At 38.1% G+C, this 23,137-nt stretch overlaps 1 protein-coding gene across 2 annotated transcripts in view; it reads left to right on the top strand.

Moving 5' to 3' along the window:
* Nucleotides 1–23,137, top strand: part of METAP2 (methionyl aminopeptidase 2) — a 43,107-nt gene that overhangs the window by 5,585 nt on the left and 14,385 nt on the right. For both annotated transcript variants that reach the window (XM_010340175.3, XM_003929580.4), the window contains exons 3-7: nucleotides 3,218–3,283; nucleotides 5,977–6,079; nucleotides 15,116–15,277; nucleotides 16,015–16,196; nucleotides 17,072–17,166. In XM_010340175.3, coding sequence (XP_010338477.1) covers nucleotides 3,218–3,283; nucleotides 5,977–6,079; nucleotides 15,116–15,277; nucleotides 16,015–16,196; nucleotides 17,072–17,166 — 608 coding nt within the window. The remainder of the gene's footprint in view (nucleotides 1–3,217; nucleotides 3,284–5,976; nucleotides 6,080–15,115; nucleotides 15,278–16,014; nucleotides 16,197–17,071; nucleotides 17,167–23,137) is intronic.

The following is a 23,137-nucleotide window of genomic DNA, read 5'->3' as shown; positions in this document are numbered from 1 at the left end:
TTAGCCACCATACCTGGCCCCAGTAGTCACCCTTTTTAAGTGTATAGTTTGGTGAGTTTTGATGAGGTATGCAATTGTGTAACTACTACCACAACCTAAGATACAGACTATTTCCATTTAATATTTCCATCTTCACAAAAAAGTTCTGTGTCCCTTGTAGTCAGTTCTCTTGTACCATACCTAACCCTTGCCAATCACTGATAGGTGTTCCGACCCTATAGTTTTGGCCTTTTCTAGAGGATCCTGTAAAAGCAGTTATTCAGCATGCAGCTGTTTGTGTTTGGCTTGTTTTACTTAGCATAGTACTTTTGACAGTCATCCAGTTGTTGCGCATATATCAATAGCACATTTCTTTTTATTGCTGAGTAGTATTTCTAATATGTTTACTCTTACATCGAACAATATTTGGAGTGTTTACGGTTTTGGTCTACTGTGAATGAAGTTACTGTGAATATTTGCATATGGGTCTATGTGTAGATACGTTTTCATTTTCTTGGGTAAATAGGAGTAGGTTGCCTGTCATATGGTAAATATGTGTTTAAACTCATAAGAAGTTATCTGTTTCCAAAGTGGCTGTGCTATTTTGCACTCCCCTCAGTAAGGTTGAGAGTTTCAGGTTGTTCATATCCTTGTAAGGACTTGGTATTTGTCGGTTTTAAAATTTTAGTCTTTGACATAGGTATGTAGTGCTTTGCCATTGTAGCTTTAATTTGCATTTCCCTAATGATGCTGAGGATATTGTAATATTTTTATTTGCTTTTTCCTTTATCTTTGGTAAAGTGTTCACATGTCCATGTTTTATTGGGTTATTTGTCATCCTATTGAGTTGTAATAGTTCATTGTATATTCTGGATGCAAATTTTTATCATGTAATATGTTTCTGGGCTGGGTGCGGTGGCTCAAGCCTATAATCCCAGCACTTTGGGAGGCCGAGGTGGGCGGATCACGAGGTCAAGAGATCCAGACGATCTGGTCAACATGATGAAACCCCGTCTCTATTAAAAATACAAAACATTAGCTGGGCATGGTGGCGCATGCCTGTAATCCCAGCTACTCAGGAGGCTGAGGCAGGAGAATTGCCTGAACCTAGGAGACAGAGGTTGCGGTGAGCTGAGATTGCGCCATTGCACTCCAGCCTGGGTAACAAGAGTGAAACTCCGTCTCAAAAAAAAAAAAAATGTTTCATAGATATTTCTATGTGGTGGCTATTCACTTGGTTAATAGTATTGCTTATAGGACAGTTTTAATTTAATTTTTTAATTTTTTTTTTTTTTTGAGATGGAGTCTCATTCTGTCACCCAGGCTGGAGTGCAGTGGCATTATCTCGGCTCACTGCAGCCTCCGCCTACCTGGTTCAAGCAATTCTCCTGACTCAGCCTCCTGAGTAGCTGGGCTTACAGATGGGTGCTACCACGTCCAGCTAATTTTTGTGTTTTAGTAGAGACAGCGTTTCACCATGTTGGTCAGGCTGGTCTTGAGCTCCTGACCTTGTGATCTGCCCGCTTTGGCCTCCCAAAGTGCTGGGATTACAGGCGTGAGCCACCGCACCCGGCTGATGACAGCTTCAATTTTGGTTAAGTCCTATCTATTTTTTAAGTTTATGGATAGTGCTTTTTGTATCCTGTCTAAAACGTTAAGTCATTACTGTCTCTAAGATCACAAAGATGTTCTGTATTCTTTCTAGGAACTTTTATGTATTTTTAGCTGTTACGTTTAGGTCTATGGCTCATTTAGAATTAATATTTCTAGGTGATGCAAGGCAAAGTTTGAAAGCTTGAGGTTTTTTTTTTTTTTTTTTTTTTTTTTTTTTAATGTGGATTTCCAGTTGTCATTCAACAGATACCAATTGATTTGGGCCTAGTATTAATACAAACAAACATAAACAGCTTCTGTTGGTGGGGCCCGGTTGTTCATGCCTGTAATCCCAGCACTTGGGAGGCTGAGATGCGGTTCAAGACCAGTCTGGGCAACTTATTGAGACCTTGTCTCTGCAAAAGATTGAAAATATTAGCTGGGTGTAGTGGTGGGTGCCTGTAATTTCAGCTATTCAGGAGGCTGAGTTGGGAGGATTTCCTGAGTCTGGCAGATTGAGGCTGCAGTGAGCTGTGATCCTGCTACTGCACTCCAGCTTGGGCAACAGAGCGAGACCCTTTTACAGGAAAAGAAAGAAACAAAAAACAACCATTTCTGCCTATGAAGAATATGCTGGGATGCTATGAAAAACAGACATGTAAAAACACAGATTACAATGTGGTATAATGGTTGGAACCATAAACATAAATAGTTTAATATTCAGATTCCAGCTCTGCTGCCATCCTGGCACAAAGTTAGTTCAATAAATTTTGGCTGTTATTCTGTACTGAATACAGATATTGGATATTGAATAAGGTAATTAACCTCAAAAGGATGAAAGTTTCAAAGAAGGACGTTTTTGTTCCATTTTAAAGATGAGGAAACCAGGGTAGAGAGAGGCTATATAACTTGCCCCAGGTCACACAGATGAAAAGATTTTTAGGATATGTTTAAAGTTGGTTGTGTATCTTGGAAGTATTTGTTTTAGGTTGTGACTAGTTTATGTAGCACTACACTAGTATGTAGCACTAGTCACATACACTAGTCACAACCTAAAACAAGTACTTCAAGATACATAACCAATTTTAGCCTGGAAAAAACTGTTGTTTTTCCAGAACAGAAACTATCTTGTTTATTGTTCTGTCCCTATTGCCTGGCACTAAAGAACTCAGCAAACATTTAATGGAGTGAAGGTTACTATTAATGTTATAGTGGAGGATACATGAATTAGATTATAATTTTTCATGTGCTTTTGATTAGGCTTTTGAATCTAAAAATCCATAATAATTCAGCAATGTTTGTATTTTGGGTTTGTTATTGCTGTGTTTTGATACAGGATCACCCTTCTGTCACCCAGGCCGGTGTGCAGTGGCTCGATCTCAGCTCACTGCAGCCTTGACTTCCCTGGCTCAGGTGATCCTCGCACACCTCAGCTTGCCAAGTAGCTGGGACTGTAGGCACGTGCCACCACACCTGGCAGCTGCTTCGGATTTCTTGTTTCAGTGAAAGAATAAATGTAAACAAGATAAGATAAACTAACATTTATTCATTTATTGAATAGACCAAATATTTGTCTCTTTGTACTTGCTTTGTCCCTCTGCATACAAGGTTTCAATGAACATGTGTTTGAAATTTCTTTTCTTAGATGGAGATGGTGATGGAGATGGAGCAACTGGAAAGAAGAAGAAGAAGAAGAAGAAGAAGAGAGGACGTTAGTGACTTAAGTTAATCTTACTTGGTATATTAGAAGTGGTAATTTGGCCGGGCGGTGGCTTATGCCTGTAATCCCAGCACTTTGGGAGGCCAAGGCAGTTGGATCACCGTAGGTCAGGAGTTCAAGACCAGCCTGGCCAAGATGGTGAAATACTGTTTCTACTAAAAATGCAATAATTAGCCGAGCGTGGTGGCTCACACCTGTTATCCCAGCTACTTGGGAGGCTGAGGCAGGAGAATCACTGGAACACAGGAGGTGGAGGTTGAGTGGCCAAGGTCATGTCACTGTAGTCCAGCCTGGGTGACAGAGTGAGGCTCTGTCTCAAAAAAAAAAGAAGTGGTTATTCACCCACAGGTTTGAAGTTTCTTAAGGTCCTGATATATGTCAGGGAAATAAACTTAGGCTTAATAGAAGCAGGTTTTAGTGAAACTAATAATTATTTAGAAAACAACTTTGGCTTAACAATCCTGTGTTTTCTTTAGCTGTTAGCTAAGGGATATCAATATGAATTGGTTGCATTTTACTGTAAGTTAGGGATAAGTTTCTAAAAATTTTATTATTTAAAACTTGCATAATTTAAAAAATAATTCTGTCAGGAATGGCTAAAGTGGTGCCACTGTGGTGGTAGGGTAAACGTTGTTTGTAATTTACCTTCCAGCTTTTAAATTATGATATTCTTCATGAATATTTAAAGAGGAGTCCCATTATTTAAAATGTGTGCATATGGTGAGACTTTATTATTGATAATAACTTTTATATTGTACTATCAGATTTGTATAAAATGTCCTACTTGTTTTGAGTTTCTGTAAATGGCACAACCAAACATCATCAGGGACCTGAAAATATATTAGTGAGACTAATGGGAGATTTCTTAGTATTGAGGAAGAAAGGTTGGGTTGAGAATCACAACGTGTAAGTTTTCATCTTAGATGCCTTTTGGGCTGTTGGAGACCACTGAATGTCTGGTTATGCCTTCCTTTAACATTTTTCAGGCTAAAATTTTATGAATCAGAATTTTGGGGGTTTGATAGTCATTCACCTGTTCTCTAAGTGGAGGTAGGATAGCCTTCTTTGTGTTCAGACATCCATCCTTACTAGATCCTTCTACTCTTAGATGAGGATGTCAACTATTCTTGTAGCCTGTGAGAGCACATGAGTCCGTATTTGATGAGTGCAGGATACTTGCATTCCAGGAATCTTCTAGGGGCTATAATGTCCTATTTTTTCCACTAAAAAAAAAATCATTAACAGTTTGGCTATGAGAAATAATATTACCTGAGAATTACTTAAGAGACACCAATTTCTAAAAAAAAAGTCATACCTGTTTCTCCAAGTACTCTACAATTGCTCCCGTATGAAGGCAGACCAGCAGGGAGGAGTGTTGTTAGAGGACTGTTTTATATTTGCCCTTGATAGAATTCTTCTGACAGGTGTTTAAGTATGATGCCATTAACCTTTGTTGTGCTTCCTCTGAGGATGTTGTTAAATGTACTGTTTATTATATTTATTTATGAGCATTCGCTAGAGCTACTCCTTTTTTTTCTTCTTAGTATCAAGGATAATTGTGTTTTCTCTGAGTATCAGTCTACTTTATCAGAAACATTGTGACCTGTGTAAATAACTTTTTTTTTTTTAATGTTGGCTACTAAAGGGCTTAGAGCCAAATGTGTGGTTTTGTGTTGGCCTTATTTCAAACACTATTTTATGTTGTTCTTGTTTTGGTTTTTACTAGTTTATCCTGAATGTCTGACTTGTTTATTTTTTATATCCTGGTAGACTTCTTGAATCATTTCTGGAACAAGCCAAATAATACAGTCATGGGCAGTTCACTGTCCTCGTTTTCCTTATCTGTACAGTGGAAAAATCATAAATGATAGTTAATGATAACTATAGTACAGATTATTATAGATAATTCATAGTTTTATATAATAACTTGGATGTAGTACATTATAATTTCAAAGATTATCCAAGATTTCATCTGATCGTTCATTTTATAGATGAGGAAACTGAGGCTTGGTGCTATTTAGTCATTTGTTCAAGTTACAGCTAGTAAGTGGTAAAGACTAGATTTCAACTTTGATATTCTGATTACAAATTCTGTGATTTTTCTCTAATCTTTTTGAGTCCCTTATGTAATTTATGTATAAAAGGCATCTTTATCAGGTTTGTAGATGAGATAAAGTTGGGGTAATAAAATACTTTGACAAAAATCAAGATTTCGGAAGACCAGAATTGATTATGTGTGCTCTTAACTTTTATACCTAATATGCCTTTGAAATAATAGTTGTGCTTATTTTATTAATATATATTAGGTTTATATTTTTATTTCATTGCTATAGGACAACTTACTACTTTGGTTTGTATTTGTGAAACCCAGTGTCTCTATGCTATTCCATTTCTAGTATAGTGAATGAAGATGAAAACATTAGAAGTGTACTTTTTGTGAAGGCATATACCGTTTAAATACATAGTGGCTTTCTGAGGAGTTAGAAATTTCTTTTCCCAAGCAGCAATAAATCAGTGAGGAGGTGGCCAGCGTGTTGAAGTGTCTTCTGTTTTTAACTGTGACAGCAAGGAGGAGGTTCCTTAAAATCAGAACATATAACAACCATCAGGAACTGAGAAAACTCGAATAACTGCTTAATTTTATTTATAACTACAGAAGTTAATGCTTTATTTGTATCTCACAGCAAAAGTTCAAACAGACCCTCCCTCAGTTCCAATATGTGACCTGTATCCTAATGGTGTATTTCCCAAAGGACAAGAATGCGAATACCCACCCACACAAGATGGGTAAGGATCATCAAATCACTTCCAGTTAACTTTTGGCAATTGCAGCTTAGCAATAAAGCAAACTTGACATTTCTCAGAGCTTTGCTACACTGCTTTATAAATGCTTGTAAATTTCTTGTGAGAAGATGCAGTAGAAGCCCTCTTAACCCAAAATGATTGGGACCAATAACAGGTTGGTTAATTTAAAAATTATCTTAAACTGAGGATCACAAAATAAAAATTCTTATAGATAAAGGTTAATGTAAACAAATTCGTTTTTCACCTCTCTTCAAATTTGGATACAGATTAGCACTTGCCTGCCCTTCCCCACATATGTATTCATAATGCATTATCTACAGTTCCCTTTGGGTTTCTGAGCGATGTAAGGGTTGATACCTGCTATATCTTTACTTTTTTTCCCTGAAACCTTTTGATAGTTCTTACCTACACTTAATTTGACAGAAGTATTTTTTGATGACTTAACCTTATTGAGATTGATCAGGACAGTTTTCATGGAAAGTTTTTTTGATGTAACATTATTAAATCAGGTAATTATCGTAACAAGTACTGATGACTTAAACAGCCTTGAGAACAAATTCACCTGATTCTTTAAGGTGTTCTGTAAGGATACATTTCAGATGGTTAGCAGAAGTGGCATTATGTAGACATATTGAAAGCATGGAAGCTGGGACCAAACTATCTGCATTTGAATCCCAGTTCTAACACTTACTAGCTTTGTGACTTGGGCAAGTAATGCTTTCATTTCCTCATCCATAAAATGGACACTCTGCAGGGTTGTGAAGAATGATGTATGAAAAACACTTAGAAGAGTAGATGCATAGTGAACATAAAGCAAGCTAGTTGCTGTTATTCAGAATAGGAACCTGTCAGCCACCATATTTATAATACCATGAACATTGATCAGTATGTTTTACAGAGGGAGTTAAGAGTTTTGCTTAATCCAGTGGTTGCAATCATTGGTTAAGAAAGCTTCTGCTGTAGCTCTTGTTTTGTTGGCCTGTAAAGACACCACTGTTTTTCTTTAAACATAAAAAAGAAAAAAGAAAAGAAAAAAGAATATACTATTAACATTGTCACCTGCTCCCTTGTTTCCAATTATGAATGTTCTTAGGGAATAAGTCTGTAAAATTCTGGCATTTGATGGCATGGGCTTCTTTTCTTTGAATTTGATTCATCAATTGTCCCTATCTTAAAACACCTATTTTTAAAATGTCACAGATACAGATAATTTTACATTAATAAATTCTTATAGTACGTATGATGTGATCACATTTATTTTTAAATATAATCTCTTAATTTTTTTTTTTTTTTTTTTTTTTTCTGTTCCCTCTTTTCCTTCCTTCCAGACCCATGTTAACCACCTAGCAGGTAGCCTTCCATATTTTTTCTATGCTCATATATGTATACATCTGTCTATGTAAGGGAATGTTTGATCATTGTTTGTTTTACAAAAATGGAAACATAGGCACATATTCTTTGGCCTTCCCTTTCTCTTTCAGTGCTGACTAATGGAAGTTCCTCCAGGTCAATTAGAATACTTCTATTATTATCTTGAATGGCTTCATAATATTCCGTGGTGTGAGTGTACCACACTTTATTCCACCGTTCTCTAGTTGATGGCCACTTGCTTTGTCTGCAATAATTTTTGCCACTGTAAACCATTCTGTAGTAAACCTCCTTAGGTAAATAGGTAGCTAGATACGTAGTGTATTTCTGTGTCTGTCTGTCTGTCTCTCTCTCTCTCTCTCTCTCTCTCTCTCTCTCTCTCCTTTCTCATATACTGGTAGTTATATTCTGAAATAATTTTTTAGGTGTGAGATTGATTAATCAAAGAATAGATTAATAATTTCTGATTCTTAAAACTACTAGTGATTTGGAGCAACTTTTGATTGTAGGCTTTGTTTATGGTATCTTTTGTGTGTCCCAGCTTTATTTTTTTAATATTTAAAATTAAAAAAAAATTTTTTTTTTTTTGAAGTGGAGTCTTGCTCTCTTGCCAGGCTGCAGTCCAGTGGTGTGATCTTGGCTCACTGCAATCTGCGACTCCCTGATTTGAGCGATTCTGCTGCCTCAGCCTCTGGAGTAGCTGGGATTACAGGCACATGCCACCACGCCCAGCTAATTTTTGTGGAGACAGGGTTTCACCATGTTGGCCAGGATAGTCTCAATCTCCTGACCTCGTGATCTGCCCGCCTCAGTCTTCCAAAGTGTTGGGATTACAGGCGTGAGCCACCACACCCAGTGTCTTAAGATTTTAAATGCGTTATGTGTCCATGTTTAATATTTCTGAATTCCCAGTAATCTCAGATTTTCTTGAACATCTATTTTGTGTTTTATTACATCTTTTTTTTTTCTTTTTTTTCTGAGTTAGAGTTTTGCTCTTGTTTCCTTGGCTGGAATGCAATGGCACCATCTCTGCTCATTGCAGAAACTCCACCTCCTGAGTTCAAGCGATTCTCCTGCCTCCGCCTCCTGAATAGCTGGGATTACAGGCATGTGCCATCATACCCAGCTAATTTTTGTATTTTTAGTAGAGATGGGGTTTTACCATGTTGGTCAGACTGGTCTGGGAACTCCTGACCTCAAGTGATCCATCTGCCTCGGCCTCCCAGAGCGCTGGGATTCCAAGCGTGAGCCACCATGCCTGGCTAGTTTATTGTTTATTAATTAGTCCCTCCTACTGAATTGAATGACCATATTTGTCACATGCTATATTCCCATGTGTGTAATGGAATCAGTTTCTAGATTATTGACTCTGCTTCACTGATCTGTTTGTTCTTATGCTAACACTATTTTGATTTGATATCCCAAACAATTCTTTTTGACACTTTTCTTAGCTACTTTCAGTCACGTAGCCTTACACACACACATACACATACACATTCACACACAAATGTCCTTGTTAAATTCTCATCAGAATTGCATTTATATTTATGTGTTATTTTCTGAAAATTAACAGTTTTATCACCTTGTCTTATCCAATGTCATGGGATGTTTCTGGTACTTTTTTTTTTTTTCCACGTATTCAATTTTTTTTTTTTTTCCAGTTAGGTCCTAGCCCTTTTTAGTTAAATTTACTCTTAAGTGTTTCATGGTTTTTGTTAGTGATGTGAATGAAGTATTTTAATCTCATTTCTGTTTCTCTATACTTAACTTCTAGAGTGAAGGAAAGCCATTGAGTTCTTATACTAGTTAACAAATTGTTAATACTTTTAATACTTTTAATAATGTGAATATTGTGGCACACTTGAAGTGGTATTTAATATGTGAAAAAATGAGATTTTGTAAACCTAAAAAACCTCATTTTCCTTAGTTTCAGCTTCTATTGAAATTAAGTAGAATAACTTCTGTTTTTGAAATAATGAAGGAAGATATTAATTACAATTTATAATACTTCTCAAAATAATTTTCTTAAATTTTGCAGTATTGTATATTATACTGGAGAAATTAAGATAGTGTGATATGTTTGCTTTTTAATAAATCTCAATACTTTTTACATTAATATAACCAGTTTTGACTGTTTGCAAATAGATCAGATTCAGTATTCTTACAGATTTGGTATACTTTATATCTTTCCTTTATTGTTTTATTAATAAACTTCTATTGGAAATTGAATGAATTATCACAAATAACTCACCTGTGAAGCTTTTCTAGGTTAAGTGTATTTTTAAAAACGTCTTTTGAAATAATTTCATACTTCCAGAAAAGCTACAAGCATAGTAACAAAGAATTTCTACATACCTTTCACTTAGATTTCCTTTGTTTTGCCACATTTGTTTTATTCTTCTCTATCTCAATGGAATTTAACAAGTATGCATATTGTCATATACCAATAACATTCCATTTTCTCCTTGGAAGACAGATATAAGGCAAATGTGAAAAATGTTAAATCATTGAGTCTGTATACATATAATTTTTTTTTTCTTTTTTTGTTTTGTTTTGAGACAAGGTCTCACTCTGTTAGCTGGGCTGGAATACAGTGGCGTGATCATAGTCCACTGTAGCCTGGAACTTCTGAGCTTAAGCAGTCCTCCTGCATTGGCCTCCCAAAGTGTTGAGATTACAGGTGTGTGCCATCACACCCAGCATAGTATTTTTTTTCTGAGCTAGACTGTGCATTTTTGGCAGGGATACTAGATAATATATATGCAGTATCCTTTTCAGGGTGTTATATCTGGAGACATACAATGTCAATTTGCTCCTTATTGGTGGTGGTTAATTTTTTTTTTTTTCTTTTTTTTGAGACGGAGTTTCGCTCGTTACCCAGGCTGGAGTGCAATGGCACGATCTCGGCTCACCGCAACCTCCGCCTCCTGGGTTCAGGCAATTCTCCTGCCTCAGCCTCCTGAGTAGCTGGGATTATAGGCACACGCCACCATGCCCAGCTAATTTTTTGTATTTTTAGTAGAGATGGGGTTTCACCATGTTGACCAGGATGGTCTCGATCTCTTGACCTCGTGATCCACCCGCCTCGGCCTCCCAAAGTGCTGGGATTACAGGCTTGAGCCACCGCGCCCGGCCGGCGGTGTTTAATTTTTATCGTTTGCTTAAATTAGTAGCCAGTTTCTCCAGTGTATTGATAGCATTTTTTTCCTCTTGTAATTATTAATTTGTGGGAAGTTGTTTTGAGTATATCCAGATAACTGTTGTGAACAACACTTCTCACACATAGCTTGAAACCTGGGCTCAGGTGATCCTCCCACCTTATCCTTTCAAGTAGCTTTGAAACTAATTTTTAATAGTTGTAGTAATGTTTGTTTGCTTTCTAAAACCAGGATCCACTTGAGGTTTCCATTGTATATGGTTAGAGTCCTCACCTTTTTCTGTTTCTCTTCAGTGTCCCATCTCTTTGAAGAAAACAGGCAGTTGTAGAAAGTCTCATGTTCTGGAATTTCTCCGATTGTTCCTTTGTAGGATGTTAAACTTTTTTCTCTACATCTGTGTTTTCTGTAAACTGGAATTAGGTATTAATGGACTTAGATTAGATTTAGATCAAACATTTTTGAGAGAGATAAAATAAGTGATTGTGACCTTCATATTTTACCATATTCTGTTAGGTTAGATGTAACATCAGGCTATCCTACTGTTGTATTGTGTTTGACCTCTTGATTAATGTGACAGCCAAATCTTTTTTTTTTTTTTTTTCCTTTAAAGGTACTTTCTTCTTTTTGCAGTTTCCAAGTAATCTGTGGGGCTACTTTGGTATCATTTGGAATATCTGTCTATCTTTCTTTTCTTCCTTTCTATTTATTTAGTTTATACAAACTTGAGAAGAAAGGAATATCCTTTTCTTAACTTTTCACTGATGATCCTTGCTTTTATGGGTTATTTCATTGGGAACTGCAAAATGGTAGATTTCTAATTATTATTACTGTTTTTTTGTTTTGTTTTGTTTTGTTTTGTTTTGTTTTGTTTTGTTTTGTTTTTTGAGACAGGGTCTCATTCTGTTGCCCAGGCTGGAGTGCAGTGGTGCAATCTTGGCTCACTACAACCTCTGCCTTCCAGGCTCCAGCAGTTCTTATGCGTCAGCCTCGCAGGTAGCTGGGACTACAGGTGTGTACTGTCATGCCCAGCTAATTTTCTGTCACCCAGACTGGAGTGCAATGGAGAGATCATAACTCAGTTCAGCCTTGACCTCTGGGTTCTCCCACCCGTCTCCTGAATAGCTGGGACCACAGACTTGTGCCACCTTGCCTAGCCAAAGTTTTTTTTCTTTTTTTCTTTTTATAGAGATGGAGTCTTTCTATGTTACCTAGGCTGATCTTGAACTTCTGGGCTCAAACAGTCCTTCTGCCTCAGCCTACCAAATGACTGGGATTATAGGCATGAGCCACTGCACCTGGAGTATCATGTATATACATATACACATACATATATTTATTTATTTTTGGTAGAGACAGGGCCTCCCTGTGTCACCCTGGATTTTCTCAAACTGTTGGCATCACGCAATCCTCCCACCTTGGCCTCCCAAACTGTTGGGATTATTGGAGTAAGCCACTCTTCCTGGCTTTAATTTCTATGCTTTTGTTTAACTGACTGAGCAAAATAAGATCAAATATGAGAAAATAATATTCTTTGTTTTTAGGGGGTCTGGAATTAATAGACCCTGACACTGAGTTTCTCATGCTGTTAATAACTTTCAGTTTGAACTCAAGACTTTGAGCAAAGGATTTATTTAATCCCATTTCCTTTTACTGTATTAATTTATTTTTATTTTTTATTTTATTTATTTATTTTTTTGAGACAGAGTCTCACTTTGTTGCCCAGGCTGGAGTGTAGTGGCGCGATTTCGGCTCACTGCAACCTCTGTCTCCCCAGTTCAAGAGATTCTTCTGCCTTAGCCTCCTGAGTAGCTGGGATTACAGGGGCACACCACTGTGCCCAGCTAATTTTTTTTGTATTTTTAGTAGAGATGGGGTTTCACCATGCTAGCCAAGATGATCTCGATCTCCTAACCTTGTGATCTGCCCACCTTGGCCTCGCAAAGTACTGGGATTACAGGCGTGAGCCACCATGCCTGACCAATTGTATGTTTTTAGAGACAGGGACTTGGTCTCTTGCCCAGGCTGGGGTTTAGTGGTATGATCATAGCTCACTGTGTCCTTGAACTTCTGGGCTCAAGTGATCCTCTTGCCTCAGATTCCTGAGTAGCTGGGATTACAAGGCATGAGCCATAATGCCCAGCTAATTTTTTTTTTTTTTGGTTTGAGACAGAGTCTCACTCTGTTTGTTGCCCAGGCTGGAGTGCAGTGGCGTGATCTCGGCTCACTGCAACCTCCGCCTCCCAGGTTTAATTGATCCTCCTGCGTCAGCTTCCTAAGTAGCTATGACTACAAGCATGCACCATCATGCCCAGCTAATTTTTGTATTTTTAGTGAAGATGGGGTTTCACCATCTTGGTCAGGCTGGTCTTGAACTCTTGACCTCGTGATCTGCCCCCCTTGGCCTCCCAAAGTGCTAGGATTACAGGCAGGAGCCACTGTGCCTGGCCATGCCCAGCTAATTTTTTTTTGGTAGAGACAGAGTCTTCCTGTGTTGCCCAGATTAGTCTTGAACTATTAGCCTCAAGTGATCCTTCCACCCTGGCCATGGTCTGTAGTTTAGGGCAGAGTTGAGTGAACTTTTTCTTCAAGGGGCATATATTAAATAATTTAGGCCTTGAGTGTTATTTAGCTTTGCCATTGTAGCATGAAAATAGCTATAGAGTGGGTCCGGCCCGGCGGCCGCCCTCGCATTCCCCTTCTTCTTCTTTTTTTTTTTTATAAAAAAAAAAATAGCTATAGACAGTACATAAATGAGTGGGCACATGTTGCAATAAAATTGTGTTTACAAAACAGACAGGAAGGGAGGCAAATAGGAGTAATTCCTGGAAGGTATCACTTTCATTCTTGTGTAATTTATACTCAGTGATCACTAAGTTGCAAACTGTGTATTCTGTATTTAAGAATGTGAGAAAATTGTAACAGATTAAAAAAAAATCATTTTAAAGCAGTTAATGTTTTTCCTACTTGCAGGGAGTCATGGATCTCATTCCTAGATACTGAATAAAAAATTCTCAGTGACTCACACCTGTAATCCCAACACTTTGAGAGGCCAAGGCAGGTGGGTCATGAGGTCAGGAGTTCAAGACCAGCTTGGCCAGCATGGTGAAACCCCGTATCTACTAAAAATACAAAAATTAGCCAGGCATGCACCAGCACGCCTGTAATCTCAGCTACTCAGGAGGCTGAGACAGGAGAATCGCTTGAACCCAGGAGGCAGAGGTTGCAAAATGCCAGAATTGTGCCACTGCACTCCAGCCTGGATGACAGAGTGAGATTCCAGCTCAAAAAAAAAACACAACAAAAACAAAAACCACAAATCTGTCAGGTGGGGTGGCTAATGCCTATAATCTCAGCCACTTGGGAGGCTGAGGCAGGAGGATCACTTAAGGCCAGGAGTTCGAGATCAGCCTGGACAACATAGCAAGACCTCATCTCTTGAAAAAAATTTTTTTTTAAAGTTAGCTAGGTGTGGTGGTATGCATCTGTTTATTCCCAGCTGCTTGAGAAGCTGAGGCAGAAGGAACCTAGGAGTTTGAGGATGCAGTGAGTTATGATCCCATCAGTGCATCTGCCTGGGTGACAGAGTGAGACCCTGTTTTTTTGTCTCTTCTCTCCCCCGCCCCGAGACAGAGTTTCACTCTTATGCCCAGGCTGGAGTGAAGTGATGCGATGTCAGCTCACTGCAGCCCTTACCCCCCAGGTTCAAGCAATTCTCCTGCCTCAGCCTCCGGAGTAGCTGGAACCGCAGGTGCTTGCCACCATGCCCAGCTAATATTTGTATTTTTAGTAGAGATGGGGTTTCACCACGTTGGCCCGGCTGGTCTCAAACTCCTGACCTCAGGTGATCCACTTGCCTCAGCCTCCCAAAGTGCTGGGATTACAGGCCTGAGCCACTGTCCCCAGCTGAGACCCTATCTTTTAAAACAAAAAGAAATTTGTTAGCACTGGCAGTTTTAAAATTTGAACCATGTCTCAAGGAAGAACACCTCTTATATATTATACACACAAACAATTAGAAAAACCCTACAAAAGCATGTAATATGTTTTGAGGAAGTATATGCAGATTTTTAGGTCAGTTTCTTGGATGAGTATTTACGCTGTTGGCAAAGCTCCTTTGAAGTCTAAAGCATTTATGACCTCAAGTGGAAGGATGACTTTTCCTACCTACTCTGATTCTAGGACTCTTTTCAGACTGTTCTGATTATTTTCTTTGTTATCTTTTTGTGTTGTCAGGGGATTAGTTCCTCTGACTATGAATGAAATATCACAGGATATTTTTCCTACCTTATGAGTCTTAAAAAGGTTTTAACTTCATTTGGGTTGGTTGCAAGTGTTTGACTTTTTGTATTTCAAAAACTTTGTTGACATAAACTGAGTATGTAATATATTTTTATTTGAACTGTCTCATTACTTAGTATAGTTTTATCTCCCTCAGCTTTTATGCTTGTTCTGCTGTCTTAATGACTAATAGTACGCTATGCCCACTCTAAAGGCGAACAGCTGCCTGGAGAACTACAAGTGAAGAAAAGAAAGCATTAGATCAGGCTAGTGAAGAGATTTGGAATGATTTTCGAGAAGCTGCAGAAGCACATCGACAAGTTAGAAAATACGTAATGAGCTGGATCAAGCCTGGGATGACAATGATAGAAATCTGGTAAAAGGAATACTTTTTTGTAAGAACATGATTTTAAAACAATTTTATAAGTACTAACTCACCAATTGTAATGTTTGGCTTTCCTTACCACTTTGCTAAATCTTTAAGTAAAGGTTATAGAAATGTCTTCTACATTATTGTAGTGTCACTATGAGAAAACCATGGAGAGGAGTACCCACCGGCACTCCAGCCACCTGGTTTTGTGCACACGTAGTCATTACTGATTCTTATTTTCCATCTGGAAATCTGTTATTTTGCTATCTAATAAATTCATACTAAGAAATACAAAATTACTGGAACAATTGCTTAAATACAAAATATGATGATAATGCAGTAAGACAAAGTAATTATTTCTCTAGTTTTTCCTTTTGAGAAATGATTAGTGTAACATGTAATTCTCTGATTCTTACAATTTAAAAAATATTCAACATGAACAAATAAGATCAGCATTTAAATTGGTCTAAATTAGACTGTTATTTTCTAGTAAATTTAGTTAAAAGTGGATTGTGTTTTATCTGAGTTTCTGGCGGAATCAAATTCCTTGTCTTCTAAAGATGAGCTGTTTTCATAGCATCAGAGAACTATTATTTATTTATATTCAGAAAGTGCTCAGATCATTCCCAGAAAGTATTTAAGGTTTTTCGTTAACTTTCAGGATGTGATGAGCTATATATGGTATTAATGTATAAGAATAAGAATATAAAATTAAACAAACTCCCCCTTTTTTTTTGTTTTAGTGAAAAGTTGGAAGACTGTTCGCGCAAGCTAATAAAAGAGAACGGATTAAATGCAGGCCTGGCATTTCCTACTGGGTGTTCTCTCAATAATTGTGCTGCCCATTATACTCCCAATGCCGGTGACACAACAGTATTACAGTATGATGACATCTGTAAAATAGACTTTGGAACACATATAAGTGGTAAATTCTTGCAGAAAATTACTACCCCAGCCTCCTCCTGAAAACTCTAGTTTTTGTTTCTGTTAAATGGAGTGGTAAATAAATACTGAACTCCCAAATTTTGTTCTTGCTTCCTCACTTCATTAGTAAAGGTGTGTTAAGGCAGATTTTAAAGAAAAATGTAGTGCAGTTACAAGGAGAGAGAAGCAGTTGTGAGATTTACTTGAAACCATACTACTAAAGTGGAATGAAATGAAAACCCTTGGGTAGTTGAGGTTTATTACCCTTTGTATCAAGGCCTGAAAGACATTATCTTCCCTTTCTTCATTCAGGTCATTGTTTCATACCTCTTTTATTCAAATAATAACATTTATTTAGTATATTTAAGTTTATCAGCCTTTATATACATGTTTGCTTTCCAAATTGTCTCCAAAACCCGATCATGTAAGCACCTCGTTATCTCACTTACAAGCGAGAAAGCAAGCTTAGATTAAATACTTAGCTAAGGTTTCACTACATTAGAAAGTGCTATATTCAGTACCCTGTATACTTTCTCTGCCCTGCGTTGCTTTTCCTCATTTCCCTAGTCTTTTCTTGCATTCATTTTGTTTCTGTTTATATGTTTGTGTAACTGCCAGGGTGAGCACTGAATTGATGCTGTCTTGGAGTAATACATACTAACTCTGTAGTTATTCCTTTTTGTTCTGAATTATTTGTATACTTCTACTTTTTGTCTCTTTGATTATGAATAATTTCTGGGTATTTGGAGTACAGCCTTTATTTGAGCCTTCATTCTGTTTTTCTGTTAAACTTGCAAGATTAATAGAATAAATGCTATAAAGTAGATAAATTGACTAGCTATTAAGTAAAATTAAAAGAGGAATTTTCTCTTTCAGGTAGGATTATTGACTGTGCTTTTACCGTCACTTTTAATCCCAAATATGATGCATTATTAAAAGCTGTAAAAGATGCTACTAACACTGGAATAAAGGTATGTAATCTGTAAGCACCATTTCATTCATGTATTTTGAGCACTTTAAGGTCTTTTAAACACTTACAGCATTTAAGTACTTTTTTTTTTTTTTTTTTTTTTGGAGACGGAGTTTCGCTCTTGTTACCCAGCTGGAGTGCAATGGCACGATCTTTGCTCACTGCAGCCTCTGCCTCCTGGGTTCAAACAATTCTCCTGCCTCAGCCTCCCGAGTAGCTGGGACTACAGGCGCACGCCACCGTGCTCTGCTAATTTTTTGTATATTTAGTAGAGACGGGGTTTCACCATGTTGACCAGGATGGTCTCGATCTCTTGACCTCGTGATCCACTCGCCTCGGCCTCCCAAAGTGCTGGGATAATAGGCGTGAGCCACCGCGCCCGGCCCATTTAAGTATTTTTAAGGCCTGTTTAAGGTCTTTGAGTAATTAAGACGAACAGAACTGATCCATTGCTCTATGGTTTTAAGCGAATAATTGTATTACAGTGTACCAAAGGTGTTTTGTTTTGTTTTGTTTTGTTTTCCCTCTGCTAAAATTTATTACAACAGTTTGGATCTGTATTTGCCTGTCAGTTGGCAATGATTATTTGTGTGTGTGTGTGTGTGTGTGTGTGTGTGTGTGTGTGTGTGTGTGTTTAGAACAATTTTAAGTTTGCAGGAAAATTGAGCAGAAAGTGCAGAGATTTCCCATATACCCTCCCCTCCCCAACTTCCTCTATTGTCAGCATCCCTACCACATAAGTATAGTTGTTAAAATCACTTGAACCAACATTGACCACATCACAATTGTTCAAAGTTCATAGTTTACATTAGGGTTCATTCTCAGTATTATGCATTCTAAGGGGTTTGAAATATATAATGACATGCATCTACCATTATAGTATCATATAGAGTATTTTCACTGCCACCAAAATCATCTGTGCTCACCTGATTCAAATGGATTCATTCCTCTTTTTCCACCAAGCCCTGGTACAGCCCAGCTTTTCTCCACGCAGTCTTTTTTTTTTGGAGGGGGGTGCAATTAAAATAGACATTACATAAAATTTACCATATTAACTTTTTTTTGAGATGGAGTCTGTCTTTGCCCAGGCTGGAGTGCAGTGGTGCAATCTTGGCTCACTGCAACCTCCGCCTCCTGGGTTCAAGCAATTCTCCTGCCTCAGCCTCCTGAGTAGCTGGGACTACAGGTGCCTGCCACCGTGTCTGGCTAATTTTTGTATTTGTAAAGATGGGATTTCACCATATTGGCCAGGCTGGTCTCAAACTCCTGACCTTGTGATCTGCCTGCCTCAGCGTCTCAAAGTGCTGGGATTACAGGTGTGAGCCACCCGCAACCATCTATTTTTCAGTACGTTGTTCATTGGTATTAAGTAAACTTATAATATTGTGAAACCATCATTACCATTCATCTCTGTTTACTCTTTTTATGTTGTAAAACTGAAAACTCAGTACTCATTAAACAGTAACTCCCAATTTCCTCTTCTCTCCCTACCCTGGCAACCACCATTCTACTATATATGATTTTAAATATGTCATGTAGTATTTGTGATTTTGTGACTGGTTTATTTAACTTCGCACAGTGTACTCAAGGTTCACCTATGTTGTAGCATATGTCAGAATAAAGGAATTAAATTCTGACATATGCTACAAACAACACATTTTTATATACAACATTTTCGCTTATCCATTCATCCATTGACAGACACTTGGATTGCTCCCATGTGTCAGCATTGTGAGTATTGCTGCTATGAATATGGGTATACAGATGTCTCTTCAAGATCTGTTTTTCAGTTGTTTTGGGTATATTCAGCAGTGGATTTGTTGAATCAGCTGGTAATTAGATTTTTAAAAACTTTTTGAGTATCTTCTATACTGCTTTCCACGATGGCTGTACCATTTTACATTCCCACCAACAGTACAAAAGGAAGGGTTCCAGTTTTTCCATTTCTTCACTAACACTATTTTCTGGGTAGTTTTTTATATCTTTGGAGAAATTTCCATTCAAGGTTTTTTTTTTTTAAGACGGAGTTTCGCTCTTGTTACCCAGGCTGGAGTGCAATGGCGCGATCTCGGCTCACCGCAACCTCCGCCTCCTGGGCTCAGGCAATTCTCCTGCCTCAGCCTCCTGAGTAGCTGGGATTACAGGCACGCACCACCATGCCCAGCTAACTTTTTGTATTTTTAGTAGAGACAGGGTTTCACCTTGTTGACCAGGATGGTCTCGATCTCTCGACCTCGTGATCCACCCGCCTCGGCCTCCCAAGGTGCTGGGATTACAGGCTTGAGCCACCGCGCCCGGCCTCCATTCAAGTTTTTTGCCCATTTTCTTTCTTTCTTTTTTTTTTTAATTAAAAAAGTAGAGATTGGGAGGGTCATGCTGTGTTACTCAGGTAGGTCTTGAATTCCTGGGCTCAAGCATCCCCTCACCTCAGCCTCTCACAGTGCTGGGATTACAGGCATGAGCCACTGTACCCAGCTCTTTGCCTATTTTTGAATTGAGTCATTTGTTGTTGAGTTTTAGGAATTCTGTATAGATTCTGTATATTACTCCTGTATCAGATATATTATTTGAAAAATTTTCTGTCATTTTGTGGGTTGCCTTTTTACTCCAGATATTGTGTTTTAAAGGATAAAATGTTTAAATTTTTATGACGTCCAGTTTGTCTATTTTTTCTTTTCTTGCCTGTGCCTTTGGTGTCATATTCAATAAATCATTGCTAAATCTAATGTCATAAAGCTTTTACTCTGTTTCCTTTTAAGGTATTTATAGTTTCAGGTCTTAAACTTAGGTCTTTGATCCATTTTGAGTTAATTTTTTATATGGTGTTAAGGGAAGGTCCATATTCAGTATTTTGTGTGTGCATGTCCAGTTTTCCCAGCACCATTTGTTAAGACGGTTCTTTTGCGACTGAGTGGTCTTGACGCCCTTGTTAAAGCTCGTCTGGGCCAGGTGCAGTGGCCCATGCATGTAATCTCAGCACTTTTGGAGGCCGAGGTAGGAGAATCACTAGCTCAGGAGTTAAAGACCAGCCTGGGCAAGATAGCAAGACCCCATCTCTACAAAAAATTAAACAAATTAGCCAGGTGTAATGGTGCACCCTTGTGGTCCCAGCTACTCAGGAGGCTCTGATAGGAGGGTCATGTGAGCCCAGGGCGATTGAGGTTGCAGTGAGCCAAGATTATGCCACTGTATTCCATCCTGGGTGACAAAGCAAGACCCTGTCCCCCCCGCCCCCCGCCCCAAAAAAAGGAATCATTTGTCTTTGTAAGTGAGGGTTTATTTCAGAGCTCTTCATTTTATATTATGGGTTTACATGTCTGTCTTTATGCTAGTACCACACTGGGTTTGGGTTTTTTTGGTTTGGTTTGGTTTGGTTTGGTTTGGTTTTGGTTTTGAGACAGGGTCTTGCTCTGTTACCCAGGCTAGATCACAGTGGCATGATCTTGACTCACTGCAGCCTATACCTCCTGAGCTTAAGCAATTCTCCTACCTCATCCTCCTGAGTAGTTGGGACTACAGGCTTGTGCCACCATACCCAGCAATTTTATTTTTTTATAGAGACAAGTCTCACTGTGTTACCCAGGTTGGCCTTGAATTGATCTCAAGCAATCCTACTGCCTCAGCCTCCCAAAGTGCTGGGATTATAAGCATTAACTACTGTGCCTGATGTCCATACTGTTTCGATTACGATAGCTTTATAGTAAGTTTTGAAATTGAAAAGTGTAAATTCTCTATCTTTGTTCTTTTTCACAATTGTTTGGCTATCTAGGATGTCTTGGGATTCCATATACATTTAGGATCTTTTTTTTTTTTTTTCTGCAAAAACCACCAAGTGGATTTTGATAGGGACTGTGTTGAATGTGTAAATGGCTTCAGATGGTATTGATATTTTAACAATAAGTCTTCTAATCCATAGACATGAGATGTTGTATTAGTCCATTTTCATACTGCTATATAGAAATACCTGAGACTGGGTAATTCATAAAGGAAAGAAGTTTAGTTATTCTCAGTTCCACATGGCTGTGGAGGCCTTAGGAAACTTAGAATCAAGGTGAAAGGCAAAGAGGAAACAAGGACCTTCTTCACATGGCAGCAGGAGAGAGAACTGCAAGAGAGGAAATGTCAGGTGCTTATAAAACTATCAGGTCTTGTAAGAACCTCTATTATGAGACCAACATGGGGGAACCATCGTGATCCTGTCACCTCCCTCCCTTGGCACGTGGTGATTACAATTTGAAATGAGATTTGGGGAAGACACAAAGTCAAACCATATCGGATATGTTACCGTTTATGTCTTTAATTTATTTCAACAACGTTTTGTAGTTTTCATTGTACGCCTTCTGCCTTCTTGGTTAATTCCTAATTTTTTTTTTTTTTTTGAGCTGTTGTTAATGGAATTATTTTTGTAATTTCCTTTTCAGAATGCCCATTGTTAGTATGCAGAAATGCAACGGATTTTTATGTTTTGATTTTGTATCTTGTACTTGGTTGAATTCATTTATTCTGACATTTCTTTTGTGTGGAATCTTTAGGGTTTTCCACAGGTAAGATCATGTAATCTGTGAACAAAGATAGTTTTACTTCCTTCCCAATTTAGATGCCTTTTTATTTTTTTCTTGCCTGATTGTTGTGACCTATGTTGAGTAAAACCGGCAAAAGTGGATAGTCTTCCTTGCTTTGTTTGTGATCTTAGAGGAAAGCTTTCAGTCTTTCATCATGTTAGCTGTAGGTTTTTCGTAGATGGCTTTTCTTATTATATTGAGGTGTTTTACTTCTGTTCTTAGTTTGTTGATTCTTTTCATCATGAAAGGGTGTTGAATTTTGTCACATGCTTTTTTTGCACCTATTCAGATGGTCATGTGGTTATTTTTCTTCATTCTGTTAATCTGTTTTTCATATGTTGAGCCATCTTTGAATTTTGCGAATAAATCCCACTAAGTCATGGTATATTTCTTTTAATGTGCAATTGAATTTGATTTGCTTTTTTTTTCTGTTTTTTGAAACAGAGTCTTGCTCTGTCACCCAGGCTGGAGTGTAGTGGTGCAATCTCAGCTCACTGCAACCTCTGCCTTCCGGGTTCAAGTGATTCTTCTGCCTCAGCCTCCTGAGTAGCTGGGATTACAGGCATGGGCCACCACACCTGGCTAATTTTTTTGTAATTTTAGTCAAGACAGGATTTAACCCTATTAGCTGGGATGGTTTCAGTACCCTGACCTTGTGATCCACCTGCCTTGGCCTCCCAGAGCACTAGGATTATAGGTGTGAGCCCCCGTGCCAGCCAGGTTTACTAATATTTTATGAAGGATTTTGCATCAGTGTTCATAAGAATATTGGCCTGCAGTTTTCTTATGGTGTCTTTGTCTGGCTTTGATATCAGAGTAGTGCTCATTTCATATAAACACTTAGAAAGTATTCTCTTCAGGTTTTTAGAATTGAGGATTGGTATTACTTCTTTAAATGTTTGGTAGAATTAACCACTGGAAGCCATCAGGTTCAAAGGTTTCCGTTGTCAGGTTTCAGGGGTTTTTTTTTTTTTTTTTTTTGAGACAGGATCTCACTTGTTACCCAGGCTGGAGTACTGTGATATGAACACAGTTCACTGCAGCCTTGACCTCCTGGGCTCAAGCAGTCCTCCTGCCTTAGCTCCCAAGTAGCCAGCACCACAGGCGTGTACCACTACATCCAGCTAATTTTTAAAATAAGATTTAAAATTTTTTTGTGGATACAGGATCTTACTGTCTTGCCCAGGCTGATCTGGAACTCCTGGTCACAAACCATCCTGCCACCTTGGCTTCCCAAAGTGTTGAGATTACAGGCGTGAGCCACTATGCCTGGCCTGATAATTCTTTTAAATACATAAGTCTCTTGAATTATGTAGAAAATTGAATACGGAGTTACAAACCAAAGTTATAATAATACATAATACTAGCTCTTAGAATAAAAGTAATTTTAAAATATATTTGTTCCTTAAG

Source organism: Saimiri boliviensis, chromosome 7 (genome assembly GCF_048565385.1).
Source record: "Saimiri boliviensis isolate mSaiBol1 chromosome 7, mSaiBol1.pri, whole genome shotgun sequence".
Taxonomy (NCBI): Eukaryota; Metazoa; Chordata; class Mammalia; order Primates; family Cebidae; genus Saimiri; species Saimiri boliviensis.
The sequence above is the reverse complement of the archived record's forward strand: the minus strand, read 5'-3'. Positions and strand labels throughout refer to the sequence as shown.